Consider the following 21,941-nt stretch of genomic DNA (forward strand, 5'->3'; position numbering starts at 1 on the left):
GAATAGAAGGTTCTGTGACCAGCTTTTTTTTCTAAGTATTACATAGAAAATGAGTCCTTTACATATAATACAGATAAGCTCACTTATTAAACATTTAATGAGAGCCTACCATGTGCCAGGAACTGTGTGACACATTGATTATAACACAATAAACAAGATAGTTTCCACCTTCAGAGAGTTCCAAAAACACATAAATTGGATGGTTTTACTATATTGTAATAAATTCTGTGAGTAGAAAGCTTGTACAAGTGGCACTCAACAGAGGCCTAAGGGTCAAGCTGGGAAAAACTCCCAGAGGAAATGTTTTAGTTGAGAAGGAATTAAAAAAAAAAAAAATGAGCCAGAGAAGCTGGACGTGGGAGAGAATAGCACACTCTAGGTGGGAGAAATAGCATAATCTAAGATCTAGACATATATGTGGCACACTGGTAGAACTACAAATTGGAGATGGTAGGAAAGCACAGTCAAGAGGGAATGGCAAGAGAGGGATGCAAGAACCAGATCACAAAAGGCTATCTAAACTATATTAAAAATTTGGACTTTCTGAATTTTCAATACAGTGTAGATTGTATTTTTTTAATTTTTTTAAACATTTTTATTTAACTTTTAGAGACAGAGACAAAGCGTGAGCAGATGAGGGGCAGAGAGAGAGGAGACACACAATCCAAAGCAGGTTCCACGCTCTGAGCTGTCAGCACAGACCCTGACACAGGGCTTGAACCCATCAACTGTGAGATCATGACCTGAGCCAAAGTCGGATGCCCAACGACCGAGCCACCCAGGTACCCCTGGATTGTACTGGAAGTGGGAAGCTTGGAGGCAGGAAGACCAGTCACTGGTTCAGGAAGGAGACAGTGGTGGCATGAACAAAACGGGGGATGATTGGAGGAACAAGGAAAGAGAAATGAAAGAACTTAAGAAATGTTGATGGGGTAGAATCAACAGTTGTTGGGGATCGATTAGTGGAAGAAGTCAAGAGCAAAGTACAGTTTTATGATTTGGCAACAGGCTGAAAAGTGGGGATTGATTGGTGGAAGAAGTCAAGGCAAAGTACAGTTTTTGATTTGGCAACAGGCTGAAAAAGTGGGGAAAAGACCCTGGAGGGATGAAGATCTTTGGTGTGGTCTAGGGTCGAGGAGGGGAAAATCGTGAATGCGATGTTTAGACATGTTTCAGTCTGAGGTATCTTTTGAGATGTTTAAGGGACCTGGATAGGTGACTGGATTTACAAATCTGGAGCTCAGAGAAAATATACATCAAATATACATATTTGTGGATCATCTATATGTAGGTTGTTTTTAAGAACCAATGGGCATGGATGAGATAGTCTAGAGAGAAAGCATAGAGTGGGAAAAGAAGAGGATCTATGCTGTGCCTTAAGTAACTCCAACATTGAATAGTTAGGTAGAAGAGAATAATTCTACAAAAAATTGAGAAGTGGCCAGGGAAAGAGGAGGGAAACTAGGGTACAGTGTCTCAAGAACAAGGAAGTTCTCCATCAAATTTGTTGCTGAAATGAGAATTGGAAATGTCCATTGAGTAAAAGAGTAACACGGAACTTAAATTTTATTGTTAGCTAGAGCGGTTTAGAGAAGGGGGCTAATCCCAGATTGAAGTGGGTGGAGGAGGAAGTAGAAGGTGAGAAAAACAAAGCTAATGAATATAGACTATTCTTTAGAGCAGTTTGGCTGTGCAGTGAAGAGGGAGAGGCTAATACAGATGGCCCCTGACTTCCAATGGTGTGACTAAGGAGTTTTTGACTTTATAATGGTGCTAAAACAGTATGCATTTAGTGGAAACCAAACATCAGTTTGAATTTTTATCTTATCCCAGGCTAATAATATGTGGTCCAGTTCTGTCATGATGCTGGATAGGGGCAGTGAGCCACAGCTCCTGGTCAGCCACACCATCACAAGGTTAAAAATCTGATACACTTACAACCATCTCTACCCATACAATCACTCTGTTTCTTGCTTCCAATATAGTATTCAATGAATTACATGAGATATTTAGCACTTTATTACAATATAGGTTTTGTGGGAGATAATTTTGCCCAGCTGTAGGTTAATGTAAGTGTTCTGAGATTATTTAAGGTAGGCTGGGCCAAGGCATGGTGTTCAGTTCATTAAGGGTATTAAATGCATTTTTGACTTACAGTATTTTTGACCTGGGGTGGATTTAACCCCATTTTAAGTGGAAGATCTGTAGTTGGATAATGATATGGGAACAAGGGAGAGTTTTTTCAAGATGGGAGTATACTGAGTAAGTTAAAAAGCCAAAGAGAAGGATTCAATCAAAGAGAAGTTTAGAGAGAGCAAATACTAAAAGTATACAGTTCTTGAAAAGGTAAGGGGATAGAATCCAAAGCTCTGATAGTGGGGAGGCTGGCCACTAGGAGGCTGACTCAACAGGAGACAGAACAGCCTCTATCTGGTAACACAATAGAAGAAGGAAGACAGAAGGGGAGTCTGGGTGGCTCAGTCAGTTAAGCATCCGACTCTTGGTTTCGACTCAGGTCATGTTCCTGTGGCTTCATGGGTCCAAGCCCTATGTCAGGCTCTGCAGTGGCTGTGCGAAACCTGCTTGGGATTGTCTCTCTCCCTCTCTCTTTTCTGCCCCTCTCCCATTCATGCTGTCTCTCTCTCTCTCTCTCTCTCTCTCTCTCTCTCTCTCAAAAAAAAAAAAAAAAAACTTTAAAGAAGGAAGACAGAATGTTATGGGAACCTTAGATGTTTGTAGTGAAGATTTGAGAAGTCCATTATCAGATGGCTTTTCTCTTCTCTGGGAAGAAGGGGAAGGTATGAAGCCAGAAGACGATGGGGGAAAGTTCTTGTACTGAGGGGGAAAGGGTTGCAGGTGAGTGTTGAAGTGATCATAAATTGATGTGGGCAAACATAAAACCCCAGTGAATTAACTGCCCTGATGTGATATCCTCCATTTAGCACTTGCCCACTGGGGGTTGGGAGGAAGCAAAGAGAACCCAGCATGTTGGGGCTCTCCAGGATTGGGATTGCTGAAGACAACTCCGTATTTTTCAGACTGGCGTTTCTTGAAACAGTCTCCTGACAGATGTTAATAGGTATATCGAGGAAAAAAACTTCCTTGTTCAAAGAAGTTTGGGAGAATCACTATCTACTCTTTTTTATTCTTAATACGCCCATGAACATATTTGAAGTTCTGAGGGTCTTGCATTTAAAAATCTGGTTAAATTTCATATTGTCAACTTTTTCAAGCTTATTTGCTTCTAGAATGCTCTGTGTATGTGTGTATCTCTTAAGGTCTCGTAGTTTGGTTTATGATGGATCAGGTAATCAGGAGTCCCCTCTGTTCACCTTACCCTACCTGAAAGTACAGGAGCCTTTATTCCTTTCATCCAATGTGTTTGTTTACACTATCTGTCGTTAGCCATTTAAGCCTGTTTGATTTGGGTGGAATAATAGCTTACTTCCTTACATACCTCATTCTTTACAAATAGCAACTATATGCCTGTGTTCCACATGTTCTCAATTCTTGTCATAAACTTAAAAAACAAACAATAAACTAGCTTCCTTATTATTCTACCAGGACCATAAGAAACCACCTTGAAATGTGACAAGGCAAACAGGGCCAAGGCCAACGGTTAGAATGAGTCCTGGTGGGAGGGGGGCAATGAGTTACTTGTATTATTAGTATACTACTACTACTAGACATTTTTATATGTCCTGACAGTTTGTAAGTTGCTCTCATATGTGTTATTTTGTATAATCACATTTAATTATGGTTGAGCAAGGTACAAGTCTTACTGGTGAGAGCAAGGAACATGGTTTGGGGGGATGACAAATGAGAAGACATGGTGAGGAAAATAGTAGCTGGGAATGGAGCTAAGTGTCTGGAACAGTGGTCTAGATCATGCATTCTCAGTGGAGCTGCCATTGCCACCAGTGGGTTAAAACGTGGTTTGTGGGGGGCAAAATATGTAGGTATTACAGTGATTTGTGACCATTTGGAGGGCCATAAAAACTACATAAAAATACGCAGTAAATTTGTGGTATTGACATTCATGGTAGAGGACGATTGGAACAAAAATGTCTGCCATAGGCTTGCCAACAGTGGGAGGTGATAATGGGGAAAAGGTTTAACTACCATAGTGCCTGTGGAACTTTTTGACATTCATGAGTGATTCTTCTGTTCCCAGACATTTTAGACAGCTCGTTTGTCAAAGTGCAGTGTCTGCTCCTTGCTTCCTTTGTCCTGCCCATCCTCCTCGAGGACCTAAATGACTATGTTTTGCCTCTTTGAAGTCTTCTCTTCTAGCCACAGCTGACTGAATTAGAGTGGATAGAAGTCAAGACCAGTTAAGGCATAGACTGGTCAGTGCATGACTGGTCTCAGGAAGCCTGCCTGTGCTCACTTCCTCTCGTCAGACCCCTGTGATGCTGTTCTGTATTTTTATAATGTCTCTTGCACTACTTACTCCCTTTAAGATGATTTGAGTGAGTGCCAGGAGAGCTCTGGTTGCGACATCTGCCCAGTCAGGACGCTTGGCCTGGAGGTGTACTATTTGATCAAGACTGAATGTGACCGAGTGAGGATAGAAGAGAAATCTGTTTGAGTCATTGGCTCTTCATACTGTATATATTCACCATCTGATGAATGTAGAATAAGGTTTCTCAACACCTGTACTACTGACATTTTGGACCAGAGAATTTTTTGTTGGGGGTGGGAGTGGGGGCTCTCCTGTACACGATAGGATGTTTAGTAGCATCCTGGCCACTCCCCACTAGATGCCAGTAACACCCCACCCCACCGGTTCTGACAAACAAAAATGTCTCTAGAAATCACCCAATGTCCCCTGGGAAACAAAATTGCCTTGGGTTGAAAACAACTGATATACATAAACTAGACTATCAGAGAGTTATAAATCTAATTGTATCATTATGATCAGAAACGCCATAAAGGGCTCTGGATCTGCTGTTGAGCATCACCTTAATAAGGATGTTACCAGAAATGATGGAAGATAGTCCTTGAGAAGGCTAAAACCAGTGTCGTTATCAAGATATTCACAACTACCCCTTAGTGAGTGCTTGCTTACATGACAGATGCTTGCTAAGCATGTTTCATATATTAACTCATCAGCCCTCCCAAGGGTTGCCAGAAGTCACTGCCGCCATTATTCCACCTACCCTACAGTTGAGGGAACTGAGGCATGGAGATGTTAATGGTCACCCAGCTGGTAGGGTTACCCAGGCAGCATGGTTCTGGAGCCCAGGAAAAGCAATCAGCTCTGTACTCCAGCATCCCACAGAAGTCGTTCCTAAGGAAGTTGTTAACTTTAAGACAATTCAGGTGGAGGCTGGAATTTCAAAGGGGAAACCAGAGGTGGTTGAGTCTATTGCTGTCTTCCCCTGCTCCCCGCCAATGATCTTCACTCTGTTTGCACCATAACCTACTGCTCTGGACTTATTTCCAATGCTAGAGAAATTTCACTCTTTCACAGTTTTGGAAGGTTTGTAGAGGCAAGTAGCATTTGCTTGGGAGATCCTAGGCTCTTAAGGAGTGTCTAGAGTGGGTTAGGTTTGGATGTTAGAATAAATTCACTCCATTAGAGCCACATGTCATTGAACTTTGCCAGATCCAGCTGGCAAGGGTAGCTACTCCCATGTCACCAGTGCTACCACAGCCTGAGAGCTTCTCGGCAGAATCAAGTGTGAGAATTTCCATCTGACATCGGGCACACTTTATGGAGTAAGGACCATGTCCAAAGGGGGAGTGGGAAAAAAGGAAAGATGAAATGATGGTATCTTTCAGATTTGGCCAAGGTGAAATTTAAACAAGTCAGGACTCCGAGATCCCTGGAGTTCCAGACAGATACAGACCTTTTTCCTATTCCTTCCAACTTGAGGACAGTACCAATGTCAAAAGTATGCAACATGGATACTTGGCATATGCTGAAAAGACATCTGTCTTGGAGCAGGAAGGCAAACAGTGCTGCTGCTCCGTGCAGGGTGTGGTCTTGCCAGGCTGACCATGAAAGAATCATCAGGGTTGCTTGATCAACATACAGAAGCCCAGCCTCCACTGTGACAGATTCCAATTCCAGCAGATCTCAGGTGGGGCATAGCAAAATGAATGTCTAACAGTAGATTCTGATGCATAACTAGACCAGGGGGTGCTGCAAAGACTGGGAGAAACAACCTCTGTTATGTGGACAGGTGACCAGGAAGAGGTGAAAAGCACCAGCTATCCTAGACCTGAGGTCATCTGGCTGAGGATCACATTAAAGAACCCTTTGTTTGGGTGAGCTCAAGCCCTGCTTTGGATGAGCCCCGCTTCCCTCTCTCATTCTCTCTCTCAAAAAATAGGAAGGAAGGAAGGAAGGAAGGAAGGGAGGGAGGGAGGGAGGGAGGGAGGGAGGGAGGGAGGGAGGAAGAAAGAAAACCCTTTGCCCAGACCCTTGAGTGATATATACAATATTATTGCAACTCACACCCTGCACAAGAATGAGAGTCTGGCTTAGTTGCTGATTGTCTACTTTCTACAGATTCTTTTTTTCTTTTTTTAAGTCTATGTTATTTATTTTGAGACAGAGTGTGTGTATTAGAAGAAGGGCAGGGAGAGAGGGAGAGAGAGAATCCCAAATAGGGGAATCTTGACACAGGGCTCGATTGCACAAACCATGAGATCATGACCTGAACTGAAATCAAGAGATGGACGATCAACTGACTGAGCCACCCAGGTGCCCCAGCAACAGATTCGTAAGAACATAATGTGATGGTCAGTATTGATCAGTTTAAACTCAATTTATCATCTGACACCGAACACTGTCTTAGCATTTTTTTTAATGTGTGGGTAATAGATAATAGAAAAAGTATTTTAAAAAATCTATAAAGATGTTTGTGCTATCAGGTTAGGATTCTATAAGAATTAGTGTTTATTACTAAGTAAGTACAAAGCATAAAAGGGGAAACTCCAACCAGAATCCTATTTGGAATTTTAGTGTTAACAGATGGCGGCTTCACAAGTCAAAATCTTCTAGGTGATAGGAAAACACTGAGGGGAAATGATGTCCACAGGGGGCCCAGCCACACCATGAGTTTAAGAGCTCACTCTGTTTGTTGTGCAGAGATCTTTGTATTTGTGACAACTGATAGCTGTGATGGCCAGGCTCACCAGTAAGCATCCAACCCTGTTCTCTGTTCCCTTTTTGAATCCACCAGAAGCTCCATGGGCTCAGAGTTCATATCCCTGTGGAATATTCTGGTGGGCTCTTTGGCAGAAGACCCATTTCACTGGCTTTCCTGTCCCGCTGGGGACAGAGAAGTTTATGGATTTACTCCACTGATACTGTGTGGTGTCAAATAGGGCCCCAGGCCCCAAAGTCTTTGAGGTATACACAGATAGGAGGGCCAAGAAGAGAAGAAAGGTGATACTTCTTTTTCAGCAGTGTAATGTGCTGCTCATATAGGTTCCTGAATCTCTTCTTGGCATGAGTAGAGACAGAGATCTCCTAGCTTGAACATGTGTGGACACAACCCATGCTCACATGTACGCTGATAGAAATGTAATTAAGGCTCAGAAGACTTCAGTTAATGTGGCTGAGGCTGGTGCCAAGTGGGGACAGAGTCTCCTCAAGCCTCTTGGCAGACTTACTTGGAGGGGGTCTAGGTAGACAGAAGATCCAGTGACAGGTTTCTCTGCTCTTGCTCAGATCTGACAAGGTGGTAGCCCAGCAAAGTCATGGTATCATTGCAGACTTTTTGAAGTCGAGAAACCTTTGCATAAGGCAAGGTCCAGCGCCAGGCCTGAGAGACGTTGAGGGCATTCCTGGCATTAGTGTGGAAGGCATGACTACCCATGCCCTTGCCTCGAGTGCTGTTGTACACCCAGGTCTGGAGCTGGGGCAAGAATTTCAACCCCACAAATTTATACATTTGGTCAGTACGGCCAAGGGGGTCCCGGACCAGGTCCTCATAGCGTATGAGCATGTAGCGTTGCCTCAGAGCTGTGGGCAAGGACTGCACAGCCTTGTAGATCTCCATCTGGCTTTGGCAGATGACCTGCATCACATAGTAGGGCTGGTCCTCCTTCTTGAGTTTCTCCCCCTGCTGCCCCATCACAATGCGGCTGTCAGTCATGAGTTCCTCTGTGGTGTGTTCTCGAGAACGGAACACTGCCCGGGGGTCCCGCACCAGGTGCACGATGTGCAGGTTGAGGGAAGGGTCTCTCAGCAGTGGGTAGAGCACTTGCAGATTGAAGAAGCGTACCTCCTTGAGCACCACGTGGCTATAGGAGCGACAGGCCTTCTCTACCACCTCAAAAGGCTGTTTACTGCACAGAAGTTTGCAGTGAGCCTGAGGTATGATCATATCCCGCGAGAACACATTGCAGGCAGGCGGGGAACACAGGGCCCGGCTGCCCTCCCACTGGAAGAGACTGGACTGTCTCCGAGGACCAGGTTTCATGTAGGCATCAAAGACACTCATGTCACACAGAAAAATGGCACGTATCAGATCCCTGGCCGCCATATGCAGCCTCCAGGCAGTGCTCTCTGTGAAGGTCATCCAGATGTGCCAGGCAGGTTCCATCAGGTAGAAGACATCCGGGTGCTGCCCAAAAAGCTGTCCCACAAAAGAGGAGCCAGAGCGCCAGGAAGACAGGACCAGCACATGCATGGGCTTGGGCTCCTCCTTCGTGGACAGGGAGTTGAAGTTGTGGCCATATAGATGGAATAATAGAGCAAAGATGGCCATCTGGGAAACCAGGAACAGCAGTGGCCTCATTTTTTTTGGCAGCATCATGCTGAAGTGGAGGACCTTAAGGAACAAGCAGAAGGGCTGTGTTAGGCTTCTGTTTTGGTGTCTGCCTTCCATTTGCTTTTATTCCCTAACCCTGAGCAAAGAGCAGCTAGTGCTGGAAATTTCTAACAACCAACTGCACAGATCCTTCTCTGAATCAATCCCTGTCCCTTGCAGTTAGTGTGTCAGTAAGTTCTATTTATCTTAGGCTCTTTACTTCCTCCCTGCTGGTCTTTCTTTTCCAGTGACCTACCAAAAATGACTGAGCTCAGTCATATTTCATCTACGTAGAGGAACAGCTCCACCCTGGCACCTTGGTGATACGTATGTCTCTACACAGGCCACTTAGGTAAAGCTTAACCATAGTCTGACCCAAGTTTTGGTTAAATGTCCTTCTGAAACTAAGGGAGATCAGCTGACTTATGAAGAATTACCTCACCCACCTCCCCTATCTTGAGGGAGGTTGCCATAGGCCATTTCTCATTACCTTCCTTCATCTCAAGCAAGCACAGGACTTTCAATCCCCTGAACAATATGGTTGCAGGCTATAAAAGTGCTTGGCTTGAGTTTGGAGTTGTCTCCTCAGTGGCAGAGCCAAGTGTCCATGGCACCTGTCATCTGATCCCCTCTGGCTTGGTCTCATCCTCTGGGACTACGGACATAAGGAAGTGACCCAATGCTGACCTTACATCTGAATCTTATGTCTCGAAGTGTTGTCTCTTTAATAGCCAACCCTATGGAAGTTGTGGCAAGCCAACCTAAGAGCCGTGACCTGTTAGCCACTGTGCTGCTGCTTGGGGGAATATTTAACTGCTTGACACAACCTAATCAGGGCTACTCAGTATAGATTGCCAGGTTGTATACTGTACAACCCTAGGGAATGCCATCTCATTAGAACTTTAAGATATTTATTATTTAAAATTATTATTTAAAATTATTTAAAAATAAAAAAAATCTTTAAAACTCTGAGGGACACCTGGGTGGCTCAGTCGGTTAAGTGTCCTACTCTTGATTTTGGCTCAGGTCATGATCTCATAGTTTGTGGGATTGAGCCCCTTGTCGGGCTCTGCACTTACAACACAGAGCCTGCTTGAGATTCTCTCTCTGCCCCTCCCCTGTTCTCTCTCAGCCTCTCAAAATGAATAAGTAAACTTTAAAAAACAATGTTCTGGTAGGTGACAGTAAAGTATCTTAGTCCAACAGAATAAGAATGTCAGGATGATTTTCCAGCTGTTAGATGTTAAATATCTAGAGAAATTAGTTCCACTTAGTAATTCACACTAAGGCTCATATATACTGGTGGCAACCCTCAACTTAATCCCTTTGTAATCAAGGCTCACTTTGTATGAAAAGGCCATGGGAGTGCCCAGGTGGGTGGCTTAGCTGGTTGAGCACCCAACTCTTGATTTTGGCTTAGGTCATGATCCCAGGGTCATGGGAATGAGCCCCACGTCAGGCTCTGTGCTGAGTGTGGAGGCTACTTAAGATACCTCTGCCCCTCTTGTGTGCACACACTCACTCTCTAAAAATAAATAAAAATTATATATATATAATTTTATATTTTTATATATATATATAATTTTTAATTGTATATATATTTTTATATATCATATATAATTATATATTTTATATATATAATATATATAATATATATTATATATAATTATATATATACTTATATATAATTATATATATAATTTTTATATAACATACATTTTATAATTTTATATAACGTATATAACATATATGTTTATATATTTATATGTAACATATAAAATATGTTTATATATTTTATATGACATATATTTTATAATTTTATATATAATAATATATATAACATTATTTTAAAATTTTTTTTTCAACATTTATTCATTTTTGGGACAGAGAGAGACAGAGCATGAACGGGGGAGGGGCAGAGAGAGAGGGAGGCACAGAATCGGAAACAGGCTCCAGGCTCTGAGCCATCAGCCCAGAGCCCGACGTGGGGCTCGAACTCACGGACCGCGAGATCGTGACCTGGCTGAAGTCGGACGCTTAACCGACTGTGCCACCCAGGCGCCCCTATAACATTATTTTTATATAACATATATATGTTAGTGTTATGGGTTAAGATGAATCTGGATCATCATTTTGGGTGACTTCCTAGCATAAATAACTATTGAGAGATAGAATAGCTATTTCACATAGTGTAAAATATTAATAGTAGCAAGGTACTAATTTTTTGTTTTTAAAAATTTAAAAAAAAAATTTTTTTTTTTCAACGTTTATTTATTTTTGGGACAGAGAGAGACAGAGCATGAACGGGGGAGGGGCAGAGAGAGAGGGAGACACAGAATCGGAAACAGGCTCCAGGCTCTGAGCCATCAGCCCAGAGCCTGATGCGGGGCTCGAACTCACGGACCGCGAGATCGTGACCTGGCTGAAGTCGGACGCTTAACCGACTGCGCCACCCAGGCGCCCCTGTTTTTTTAAATTTTTATTTTTATTTTTATTTTTTTAAAGGTTATTTATTAAATTTGTTTGTTTGTTTAATGTTTATTTTTGAGAGAGAGAGAGCAAGTGTGAGCAGAGAAGGGGCAGAGAGAGATAGAATCCCAAGCAGGCTCCTCACTGTCAGCACAGAGCCCAACCCAGGGCTTGAGCCCATAAACTGTGAGATAACGACCTGAGCCAAAATCAAGAGTTAGACACCCAACTGACTGAGCTACCCAGGCACCCCAAAGATTATATTTTTAAGTAATCTCTATACCCAATGTGGGACTCAAACTCACAACCCTGAGGTCAAGAGTTGCTTACTCCACAGACTGAGCCAGCCAGGCACCCACAAGGTGCTAATTTACATATCACTACATACCTAAGATATTCTGCCTTCCAGTTTTAACAAAGAAAATGTATTTCTAAACAGTAATTGGAGCTGGATTTAGGGTTTGCTGGTTTCCTGGTGACAGGTCTTATCCCTAATTTTAAAAAAGTTTTTAATAAGCAATAGTCACATGGTTCAAACTGTTTTAAGAAGTATCATTATCATGGACATTAAATCCACAGACTTAGAATTTAAAAGAAGGCTTCCTACAATTCCGCATGCAGGAAGGCAATAAGGCGGGTGCTTGCCAGACAGAGCCTGTCCTAGTCCAAGTCTTTAACAGCAAGGGGAAATACTATGACAAGCATCTGTGTCTGTGGATGAAGCCTATAGTCATAAATTAGAAAACAGCTAGAGCTCTTTGTGAACAGGGGTAATGACATACCTTGACAATGGGTCACAGTATTTTCCTGGGGGAAAGAACACCTAAGAATTTTACCAGTTGTTGCATCAGTAACCTCTTCTATGCTCATGGATAGGATTTTTTTTTAATTTTTTTTTTAATGTTTACTTATTTGAGAGACAGAGAGACAGAACGTGAGCAGCAGAGGGGCAGAGAGAGAGGGAGACACAGAATGCGAAGCAGGCATCAGGCTCCAAGTTGTCGACACAGAGCCCGACACGGGGCTTGAACCCACAAACCGTGAGATCATGACCTGAACCGAAGTCGGACACTCAACCGACTGAGCCACCCAGGCACCCCACGACCTGAGATCTTGACCTGACTTAAAATTGACAGTCAGATGCTTAACGGACAGAGCCATCCAGGAGCTTTCTTTTGCAAAAGTTTCAAGTGGCAGCAAAGAAATCTACAATTCTTTCTTTTGAATTCTTAAGATGGTAACTCATTATACTGAGCTGTCAGCACAGAGCCTGACATGGGGCTCAAACTCACAAACTGTGAGATCGTGACCTGAGCTGAAGTCAGACACTCAACTAATGGAGCCACCCAAGTGCCCCTGCTCACAGCTAGGATTAATCTACCAGCTGGTGTTTTGTCATTACTATACAGTGAAAGTCTACTTCCAATACACGTCCCCTATCTGCCGATTTCCCAACTTGCCCCCAGGTAGCAACTGGGTTCATTTTTTGTCTTTGCACATGTATATGTAGTCTTAATTCCCCTCCTCCCCTTTATAACAGAAAAAGTAGCAAGTTATACACACCTTGCTTTAAAAAAATTTTTTTTAACGTTTATTCATTTTTGAGACAGAGAAAAACAGAGCATGAGCAGGGGAGGAGCACAGAGCAAGGGAAGGAGACATAGAATCCAAAGCAGGCTCCAGGCCCTGAGCTGTCAGCACATAGCCGGAAGCTGGGCTCAAATCCACAAACTGTGAAATCATGACCTGAGCCGAAGTTGGATGCTTAACTGACTGAGCCACCCAGGCGTCCCTCCACACCTTGCTTTATAAACTTTATGTTTTGCTGAACTTTCCATGGTAGCACATAAAGCATTTCCTCATTCCTTTTTACCACTACATAGATTTCTGTTATATGCATGTACCACGATTTATTTAACTAGTTTCCTTGCGGTTAGGCTTTTGGATTGTTCCCAGCTTTTTTTGTCATTTCAAAAACTTCAGTAGTGACCTTTATGTTCATACATCATTACATGTGTATGTAAGCTAAATCCCCAGAAATGGGATTGTGGAGTCAAAAAATATGGAAGTGTATAGCTTTGATATCTGTCACCCAGATGGCCTTCATACTGATCATAAACCATCCTGTATATCCAGAGCTGCAGAGATTCTAGAGGGTAGATTTTAGAGGAGGAATTGGACAGCCACAAATGTGACTCTTGAAGTTTATAACTTGCTTCCTGAAGAGATGGAGCATGCTTTGCCAGCACGTGGGCTTCCCTTGGAAGTCCCCTGAACCTTCTGGGAAGTGCGTATTTACCCAAGCCAAGCCTTGTGTGGCAGGGGCACAGAAACTCTTCTCTTCCATTCATTACAACAGTATATTTCCTCCTTGTGTGCCAGAAGGATCCGGTGAAGATCATGTCTCCTTCATGGCCCAAATCACCGTGCTATATGACAGGGAAATGTCAATCAGCAGTAATTCCTTTATTGGCCCTGAAGGTTATAACAGGACCAGCTAAGATACACGCTTAGGTGTTTTAAACTTGAGCCCAAGAAGAAATGATTAAAAACTAGGCTATTACTAATAATGGCCAAGAATGCCCCCGTCTGCCCCCACCCCCAAAGACTGAGGAAATGACGTTAGCAAGATATCTTCTCCCAGAGGTAATATGAGTATGAAGGAAAATTGGGAAAAAGATAGGAAACAGCACAGCAAAAGAGACAAAAAGTAAAGAAGGGAAGAATTTGACCCATGCACACTTATAAGGAAACTGATAGAAAGTTATATGCAGAGACTCTAGGGCCTATAATCAACTCAAGAAAAAGCTAGCATCTCCTAAGCATTAGGGATGTAGACTTTTCAAAGTTAATACTCTCTCTCCCCCATGCTGGCTTTGGGCCAACTCAGTATCCTGAGTGGGATCAATGGCCCTGAGTCCTCCTTGCCTGCCAGTAGCTCCTGGCCTCATGCCCATTCTCTCTCAGAGCTGGAGCCAGGGCTTCTAACTCTGTCCCCAGTTGTCCCCAGGCTTTAGTTGTCCATGGTTCTCAGGAATTCCCAGGGAAACCCTTTGATTCTGTTCTCTCCTTTTTTTTTTTTTACCATAAGCACTCACCCTGGCCAGAAAGAAAATATGCTTTCATAGAGTGAGTCCCATCTCTTGTCACTGTGTTGGGTCTAGCCAGGACAGCCAGGGAATACTGTAGGCAAAGCTCATTTCTGCAGAGACTGTAATCAGCCGTAGAGATGGCTTGAGGGCCTGGGAGAAGTGAGCAGATATGGCTCCATGAAGAAAGGGCAAGTCAAGTTTTTTATGGCAATCTCTAATCTAACCACCGCCTCTCCCCCACTGTCCTGCACCAACCTCTTCTGTAGTCCTTGGAGCTGGTAGGCATTTGTGAGAAGTGTATGGCATGAGATCTCTCCATTCCAGAGACCCTAGTCCACCTTTCCAAGTGTTCTTTCCTGGCTGTTCAGTTTCTCAAATTCCACCCTTGCTGTTGTCAGAATCTGAGGTCTGCTCATCGCTAGCCTGGTCTTTGATAGTAAGTAGCCTCTGTCTTCTGTTTCTATTCTCCATCATCCACTGCTGCCAAAAACTATCATTTTAAAGCACAAATCTATCACTCCTCTCCTTGAAATCCTTCAATAACTTTCCAGTACATATAGGAATAAATCAAAATCCCCAAGTCTTGTACCCCAGAGTCCTTCATGATCTGATCTCTGACCCCCCGTCAGTCCCCTCCTTTTTGGCACATGAGGCTCCATACTTTACTTTCAGGTCTTTCAAAGTTGCCTTGTTATTTAGAAGCCCTTCTTCCTGAGATTTAGTTGTTCCCCAAACTTTCCAGTACCATCCATCTCTCACTTTAAATAACTGTAGGTGAATGTCTCTCCCACTGGGCCACTGTAACTTAAGGGTAAATGGTATGTCTTATCTTATTTACAGGTACATGAAACTTACAACTGCTTAAGGCTCTTTAAACACTTGTTGAATAAATAATAGTTGCATATGGGGTGAGGCACAGTCATTGCTGGAGAGCAGATAACTGAGTGGGATTCACTGAGAGAAAGAAACTTGTCCTTTAAAATGCACACAGATGTCTCTTTAGTATCAGTTACTGAAATTTAGGTGAAATACAAAAAATAATAAAATAAAGTGTAGGTGATTCCATTGAGTATTGAGCACAGAACCAATACTACCTCAATTACATGGAGCAAGATATTAAGAAAGTCAGAGGCATAGGTTTGATAATATGGTACAGTTAACCTTACTCCAAAAAAAAGTAGTTTCTACACTGAATGTGTATTAATGAAAACTAGAAAAAAATTATAAACATTAATTTTTTTTTAATTTTTAAAAATTTATTCAGAGAAAGACAGATACCATATGTTTTCACTCTTATGTGGATCCTGAGAAACTTAACAGAAACCCATGGGGGAGGGGAAGGAAAAAAAAAAAAAAGAGAGTGGCAGAGAGCCAAAGCATAAGAAGAGACTCTTAAAAACTGAGAACTGAGGGTTGATGGGAGGTGGGAGGTGGGAGGGAGGGAAGGGTGGGTGATGGCTATTGAGGAGGGCACCTTTTGGGATGAGCACTGGGCGTGGTATGGAAACCAATTTGACAATAAATTTCATATATTGAAAAAAATAAAAAATAAAAGTTTATTTATTTTTGAGAGAGAGTCAGAGCATGAGTGGGGGAGGGGCAGAGAGAGATGGAGACACTTGGTGCTGACAGTTCAGAGCCCAATGTGGGGCTCGAACTCATGAACCGAATCACGAGATCATCACAAGATCATGACGTGAGGGAGTCAGACACCCAACTGATGGAGCCACCCAGGTGCCCCTCATGAACATTATTTTTTAAAAATATTTATTAATAAGGAATAAAACCTGGGGTGCCTGGGTGGCTAAGCCTCCAACTTTGGCTCAGATCATGACCTCACAGTTCATGTGTTTGAGCCCCACATTGGGCTCCCTGCTGTCAGCACAGGGCCTGCTCAAATTTACCAAAAATAAATGAACATTAATGGGGCACCTGGGTGGCTCAGTCAGTTAAGCATCCGACTTCGGCTCAGGTCGTGATCTCACAATCCGTGGGTTCAAGCCCTGCATCGGGCTCTGTGCTGACAGCTCAGAGCCTGGAACCTGCTTTGGATTCTGTGTCTACCTCTTTCTCTGCCCCTCCCTGCTCACACTCTGTCTTTCTCTGTTTCAAAAATAAATAAACATTAAAAAAAAAAAGAAATGAACATTAAAAAAATTAAAAAAAAATTTTTTTTAATGTTTTATTTTATTTTTGATAGAGAGAGAGAGAGAGAGAGAGAGAGCAAGGATGGGAGGGGCAGAGAGAGAGGGAGACACAGAATCCGAAGCAGACTCCAGGCTCTGAGCTGTCAGCACAGAGCCTGATGCGGGGCTTGAACTTACAAACAGTGAAATCATGACCTGAGCAGAAGTTGGATGCTCAATCAACTAAGCCAGCCACCCAGCTGCGCCCACAAAAAAAATTTTTTTTTTAATTTTTTTTTTTTTTTTTTGGGACAGAGAGAGAGACAGAGCATGAACGGGGGAGGGGCAGAGAGAGAGGGAGACACAGAATCGGAAACAGGCTCCAGGCTCCGAGCCATCAGCCCAGAGCCTGACTCGGGGCTCGAACTCACAGACCGCGAGATCGTGACCTGGCTGAAGTCGGACGCTTAACCGACTGCGCCACCCAGGCGCCCCAAAAATTTTTTTAAAGAAGAAATAAAAACTATATTGGAGGGCATGAGACCACTCAGACTACTTCTCTTGTCTAACTAGCTCAGGCAAAGAAGAAAAAAAGGAGAAAACCTCATCACATCCTACCATCACTGTCCCCCAAGAGGGAGCACCCATGTCAGGCTCAGGGACCATGAGGCACCAGGGTGGATGACCTCAGCCTGATTCCAGAGGGCCGAATAGTGGATAACCCCCAAATGGGTACTGTGTAGCCTTTTAGAAACAAAATGAAGAATTCTGAGGAAAAAATTAACAGATGGCAATTTAAGAGCCCTGGATTCCACCCATTGGCACATTGCTAACTTAGATTCCCCTGTGAGATTATGCTCCCATAACCCGAAATTAGAGATGGCATAAAATATTTTCACAAACCGAGAGATGAGAGCTGGCTTGGGGAAAGTGGCATCCACACATATAGCCATAAACCCAGGAAAACCATGGAGGTAAGCATGTAGGCGAAGGTGACCTTCTAATAACAAACACTAACCAGACTAAAGTACAAAGAGGGCTGGACCTGGGTCCTCACCATTGCTGTGACTCCAGTGCCAACAGTAGTGTCCGGACATAGTAGGCACTCAAGAAACATCTACTGAGTGATGACTGAATGACGAACATTTGTAGAGTAGTTTTTCCTGTTTGAGATGCCCTAATTGATCCGGGTAAGGAAGATGGGGCAAGATATTTTTATTTGGCACATATAAATGTGTTTCAATTCCAACTAGAAGTTCTAGACTTGTCTGAGTCCAAACAAGACACAAGTCTCTTCTACTCTGGCTGATGTGCTGGCTTCATAACTTAATCTTATTAACTTAATCCTATTTTACATCTGAATGGTAGCACTCCACAACTTTGAAACCCCATTTGTCAACAATCCAGCTAGATATACAGGACAGTGATAAGCCACACACCTATTTTTCAGAATAAGCTGAACTTTAATTGATTGACTCCATGGTGGAAATAGCTCTACCTGAATCAGACCCCAGGTCTTTTTTTTATTTTTATTTTTCAACGTTTTTACTTATTTTTGGGACAGAGAGAGACAGAGCATGAACAGGGGAGGGGCAGAGAGAGAGGGAGACACAAAATCGGAAACAGGCTCCAGGCTCTGAGCCATCAGCCCAGAGCCTGACGTGGGGCTCGAACTCACAGACCGCGAGATCGTGAAGACCCCAGGTCTTTTGAGTCTCAGGTCTGAGAGCTTTCAATGATCACATCACACCTCACTTGAGCTAGAGAAAATCTACAGCTCTCTGAACCTCCTGCCTGCCATGCTCCAGCACCTGATCAGAGAAGCCACAGGAAGTATAGAAACTTGAGCTCAGAAGCCAGGATCTGAACAAGTTAGATGCATTAGGGGACCGTCTACAAAACATGTATCAGGACAGCCCTACTGGCATTCTAGGCTTTTCCAGATCCTTTCAGGAATGGAGCTGCGTGGGGTTGAGGAAGGTGCTGGCAAGCAGCTTGTGCTTTTTCGAGGAGATTTTCCAGGTGATTCTGATTTAGCCTCCCTCCACAACCCCCTCTTCTCCCATTGCCATTAAAATCCCCAGCAAAGCTGTCGGAGGTTTTCTGATACTCCGCTCCAGGAGCCCCAGGACAGTGGCTCTGCTGTGGAGGTGATACAGAGAAAACTCTCTTCTTACCTTGATAATGGCTTAGGCTTCTCCACCGCTTTAGAGAGGCTCACTGCTAGCCAAGTCGTCCTTTTCTCTTCTGACTCACCAATTCCCCTATCAGCTTCCTCTTCCTCCTTGCATTTTGCGTAACCGTCCCTACTCAGAACAAATTCCACTGCCCTCTCCCTTCTGCCAAAATAGTGACCCACCTTCCAAGACGGTGTTGAGAAAGCACTCACTCCTGGGTAGCCTTGATATTTAGCAGCTTCAACCCTGAGAAGACTCAAGGGCTGGGAGATTCTGCTCGAGGTTTGCCGGGAGAAGCCAAGGAGGAAGCGTTCTCCTCAGGACTGGGAGCCGGAAAGTAGGGTCCTTGAAGGCAGCTGCGAAGGTTAACTCCCTTAGGGCAAAGTAGAAAAAGAAGAGCGAACCCTGGAGACCTGAGAGATGAGGTCGATAGGGAATCAGACAATTACTAACCCACAAGATCTTAAACCTTACTCTTATACCTTAATCTCATCTCTGTTGCAAAAAAAAAAAAAAAAAAAAAAAAGAGGAGAAAACTTGAATGCTATTTCTGGATTGTACCTGCCTGCTCACTCCACTGGATTTAGGGACATAACATTTTTGCAGCCTCTGTGTCATGTTCAACATCTTCATTGCTTCTTACAGGGGTTATAATTAGATAATTACCTAGATGTCATAACTAAAAGTATGGGAGAACATAGATGTATTGGCATTTAGTTGGGGTACAGGAAAAATATTACCCCCTCAAGACAAAAAGAAACAAGTTATTAGAAATTATAGTTTCTTGATAGCTGTGTGTCCTTGGGCAAATCACACAACTACTCTGAACTATTTTACATGATTTTTGTGAGTGTAAACAATAGATGAGAAAACTCAAGTAAATGTAAACCATGGCCAAAATGCCACTGAAATGCATTCAGACATCTGGCTAAGTCCTTCCACCCCTCTGAGCCCTAGAATATCAGTGTCAAATATGTATCTACTTTATTGAATTCTTGTGAATGTTAGGGTAGGATTAATGCCTGCAACATTAATTAATGTTATGACAATGATGAGTTAAAAAGTGGTAGTTAATCCCAATACCTCTTTCTTCTTGCTCAGTTTCTGGCTCATTTTCTAGACTTTGAAAGAACAGGCAGGGAGTTATAGGATAATCTAGGAAGTATCTTTGCTGATTTCCATTGAGTGAGCTACCCAAGGCCTCGTCATTGACACAGATGACCAACCTGTAGTAGTAGGATTTTAATTGTGTGACTCTCCCTCTCTCCCAATTTCTCCCTGGAAAGGAGAAGAGAAATTTTTCTTTCTCAAAGTGATTCCATGCTGAGATGTAAATTGAAGAGCCAAAACTGAGCGGTTGGTGGTTTTGCTTTTTATTCTTTTTTTTTTTTATGTTTATTTATTTTTGAGAGAGAGGGAGAGACACAGTGTGAGCGGGGGAGGGGCAGAGAGAAAGGGAGACAGAATCTGAAGCAGGCTCCAGGCTCTGTCAGCACAGAGCCAGAGGCGGGGCTCACACCCCTGAACCATGAGATCAAGACCTGAGGGGGAAGTCAGATGCTTAACATATTGAGTGACCCGGTCGCCCCTATTCTTATTATAAAAGTAGTACTGTTCATTATTAAAAATTTGAAAAATACAAAATCTCTAAGGAAAACAATGTAGGTCTCTTTACATTTTGCTGCCCAGAGAAAACCACTGTTGATCTTTTCTCCCCCATGCATGCGGAAATCTCTATAATTGAGATCACATTGGAAAGTATAGATTTGTGCTTGTTTTCCCTTTTCTTTATTGAAAAACATTTTATATTATGAAATTATAATAAGGGCATGAAGGTACAATTTAAGAAGTAATATAAATAGGAACTACCACTTCAAAACAAAACAAAACCAGGACCTTGTCAGAGCTGTTTCAGTGTCCCCCGCCTCCCATAGTCTCACCCCACCCTAGTTACTCAGAGGTGATCACTGCCATGGTAAGTGGTTCCTTGCTTTTCCTTGTACTTTATCATCTTAAACAAGACAATTATAATTTCTCTGTTTTGACCTTTATGTAAATAGAATCAGTTTTGAACTTTGCTGTTTTCATTTCATATTATCCTTGTAAAATTCATCACGTTGTTTCATAGAGTTACAGTTTAAAAATTTGTTTTTATTATTCTTGTAACATTCTGTGTGTGAATATACCATTATTTGTCCATGATCTTGTTCTTTTTTTTTTTTTTTTTAATTTTTTTTTTCAACGTTTATTTATTTATAGGACAGAGAGACAGAGCATGAACAGGGGAGGGGCAGAGAGAGAGGGAAACACAGAATCGGAAACAGGCTCCAGGCTCTGAGCCATCAGCCCAGAGCCTGACGCGGGACTCGAACTCCCGGACCGCGAGATCATGACCTAGCTGAAGTCGGACGCTTAACCGACTGCGCCACCCAGGCGCCCCTGTCCATGGTCTTGTTAATGGACATCTGAAATGTTTGTAGTTTGGAGCTATGACTGTATATTCTTTTTTTTTTCTTCATAAAGATCAATATATTTGATAAACTTCTTGCAAGGTTGACAAAGAAGAGATAAAACACAAATTACTAATAGCAAAAATTTAACAGGGAACTTGATTATAGACCCTTGAAGACATTAAAAGGCTAAAGAGAATACTGTGAAAAACTCTTCACACATATATTTGACAACTTACATAAAATGGACTATTCCCTAAAGAGCATAAGGTACTACAATTCATCCAGCATAAGTTAGATAATTTGAATCATCCTGTAACTGTTACAGAAATAGAATTTCTTCTTCTTCTTCTTCTTCTTCTTCTTCTTCTTCTTCTTCTTCTTCTTCTTCTTCTTCTTCTTCTTTTTGGTATTACAAAATGGTAATTAATTAACTAATTTTTAAAATTTTACTAAAAATTTTTTTTTAATTTACATCCAAATTAGTTAGCATGTAGTGCAACAGTGATTTCAGGAGTAGATTCCTTAGTGCCCCTTACCCATTTAGCCCATCCCCCCTTCCCACAACCCCTCCAGTAACCCTCAGTTTGTTCTCCATATTTATGAGTCTTCTGTTTTGTCCCCTTCCCTGTTTTTATATTATTTTTGTTTCCCTTCCCTTAATGTTCATCTGTTTTGTCTCTTAAAGTCCTCATATGAATGAAGTCATATGATTTTTGTCTTTCTCTGACTGACTAATTTCACTTAGCATAATACCCTCCAGTTCCACCCACATAGTTGCATATGGCAAGATTTCATTCTTTTTGATTGCCGAGTAATACTCCATTGTATATATATACACCACATATATTATCCA

The 21,941-nt window shown here is 42.5% G+C and overlaps 2 protein-coding genes across 3 annotated transcripts in view; one reads left to right on the forward strand and one right to left on the reverse strand.

Annotated features, from left to right (window-relative positions):
* Positions 1-21,941, forward strand: part of LOC111556221 (zinc finger protein 23) — a 141,299-nt gene that overhangs the window by 14,958 nt on the left and 104,400 nt on the right. The window lies entirely within an intron of this gene.
* CHST4 (carbohydrate sulfotransferase 4) lies at positions 6,877-19,068 on the reverse strand. 2 transcript variants are annotated; one of them, XM_045046995.1, is made up of 2 exons: positions 18,818-19,068; positions 6,877-8,792 (listed from the first exon to the last, which is right to left on the reverse strand). In XM_045046995.1, the coding sequence occupies exon 2, from the start codon at positions 8,775-8,777 to the stop codon at positions 7,641-7,643; it is 1,137 nt and encodes a 378-aa protein (XP_044902930.1). In that variant the 5' UTR covers positions 8,778-8,792; positions 18,818-19,068; the 3' UTR covers positions 6,877-7,640. The 2 variants fall into 2 exon arrangements, with proteins under 2 accessions (XP_044902930.1, XP_011288528.1); XM_011290226.4 differs by having other exon boundaries at positions 18,636-19,067.

The sequence above is a fragment of the Felis catus genome, chromosome E2, assembly GCF_018350175.1.
Source record: "Felis catus isolate Fca126 chromosome E2, F.catus_Fca126_mat1.0, whole genome shotgun sequence".
In the NCBI taxonomy this organism is placed as follows: Eukaryota; Metazoa; Chordata; class Mammalia; order Carnivora; family Felidae; genus Felis; species Felis catus.

Coding starts and splice junctions, on each gene's coding strand:
- CHST4 (XM_045046995.1), bottom strand. CDS start 8,777: ATGATGCTGCCAAAAAAAATGAGGCCACTGCTGTTCCTGGTTTCCCAG.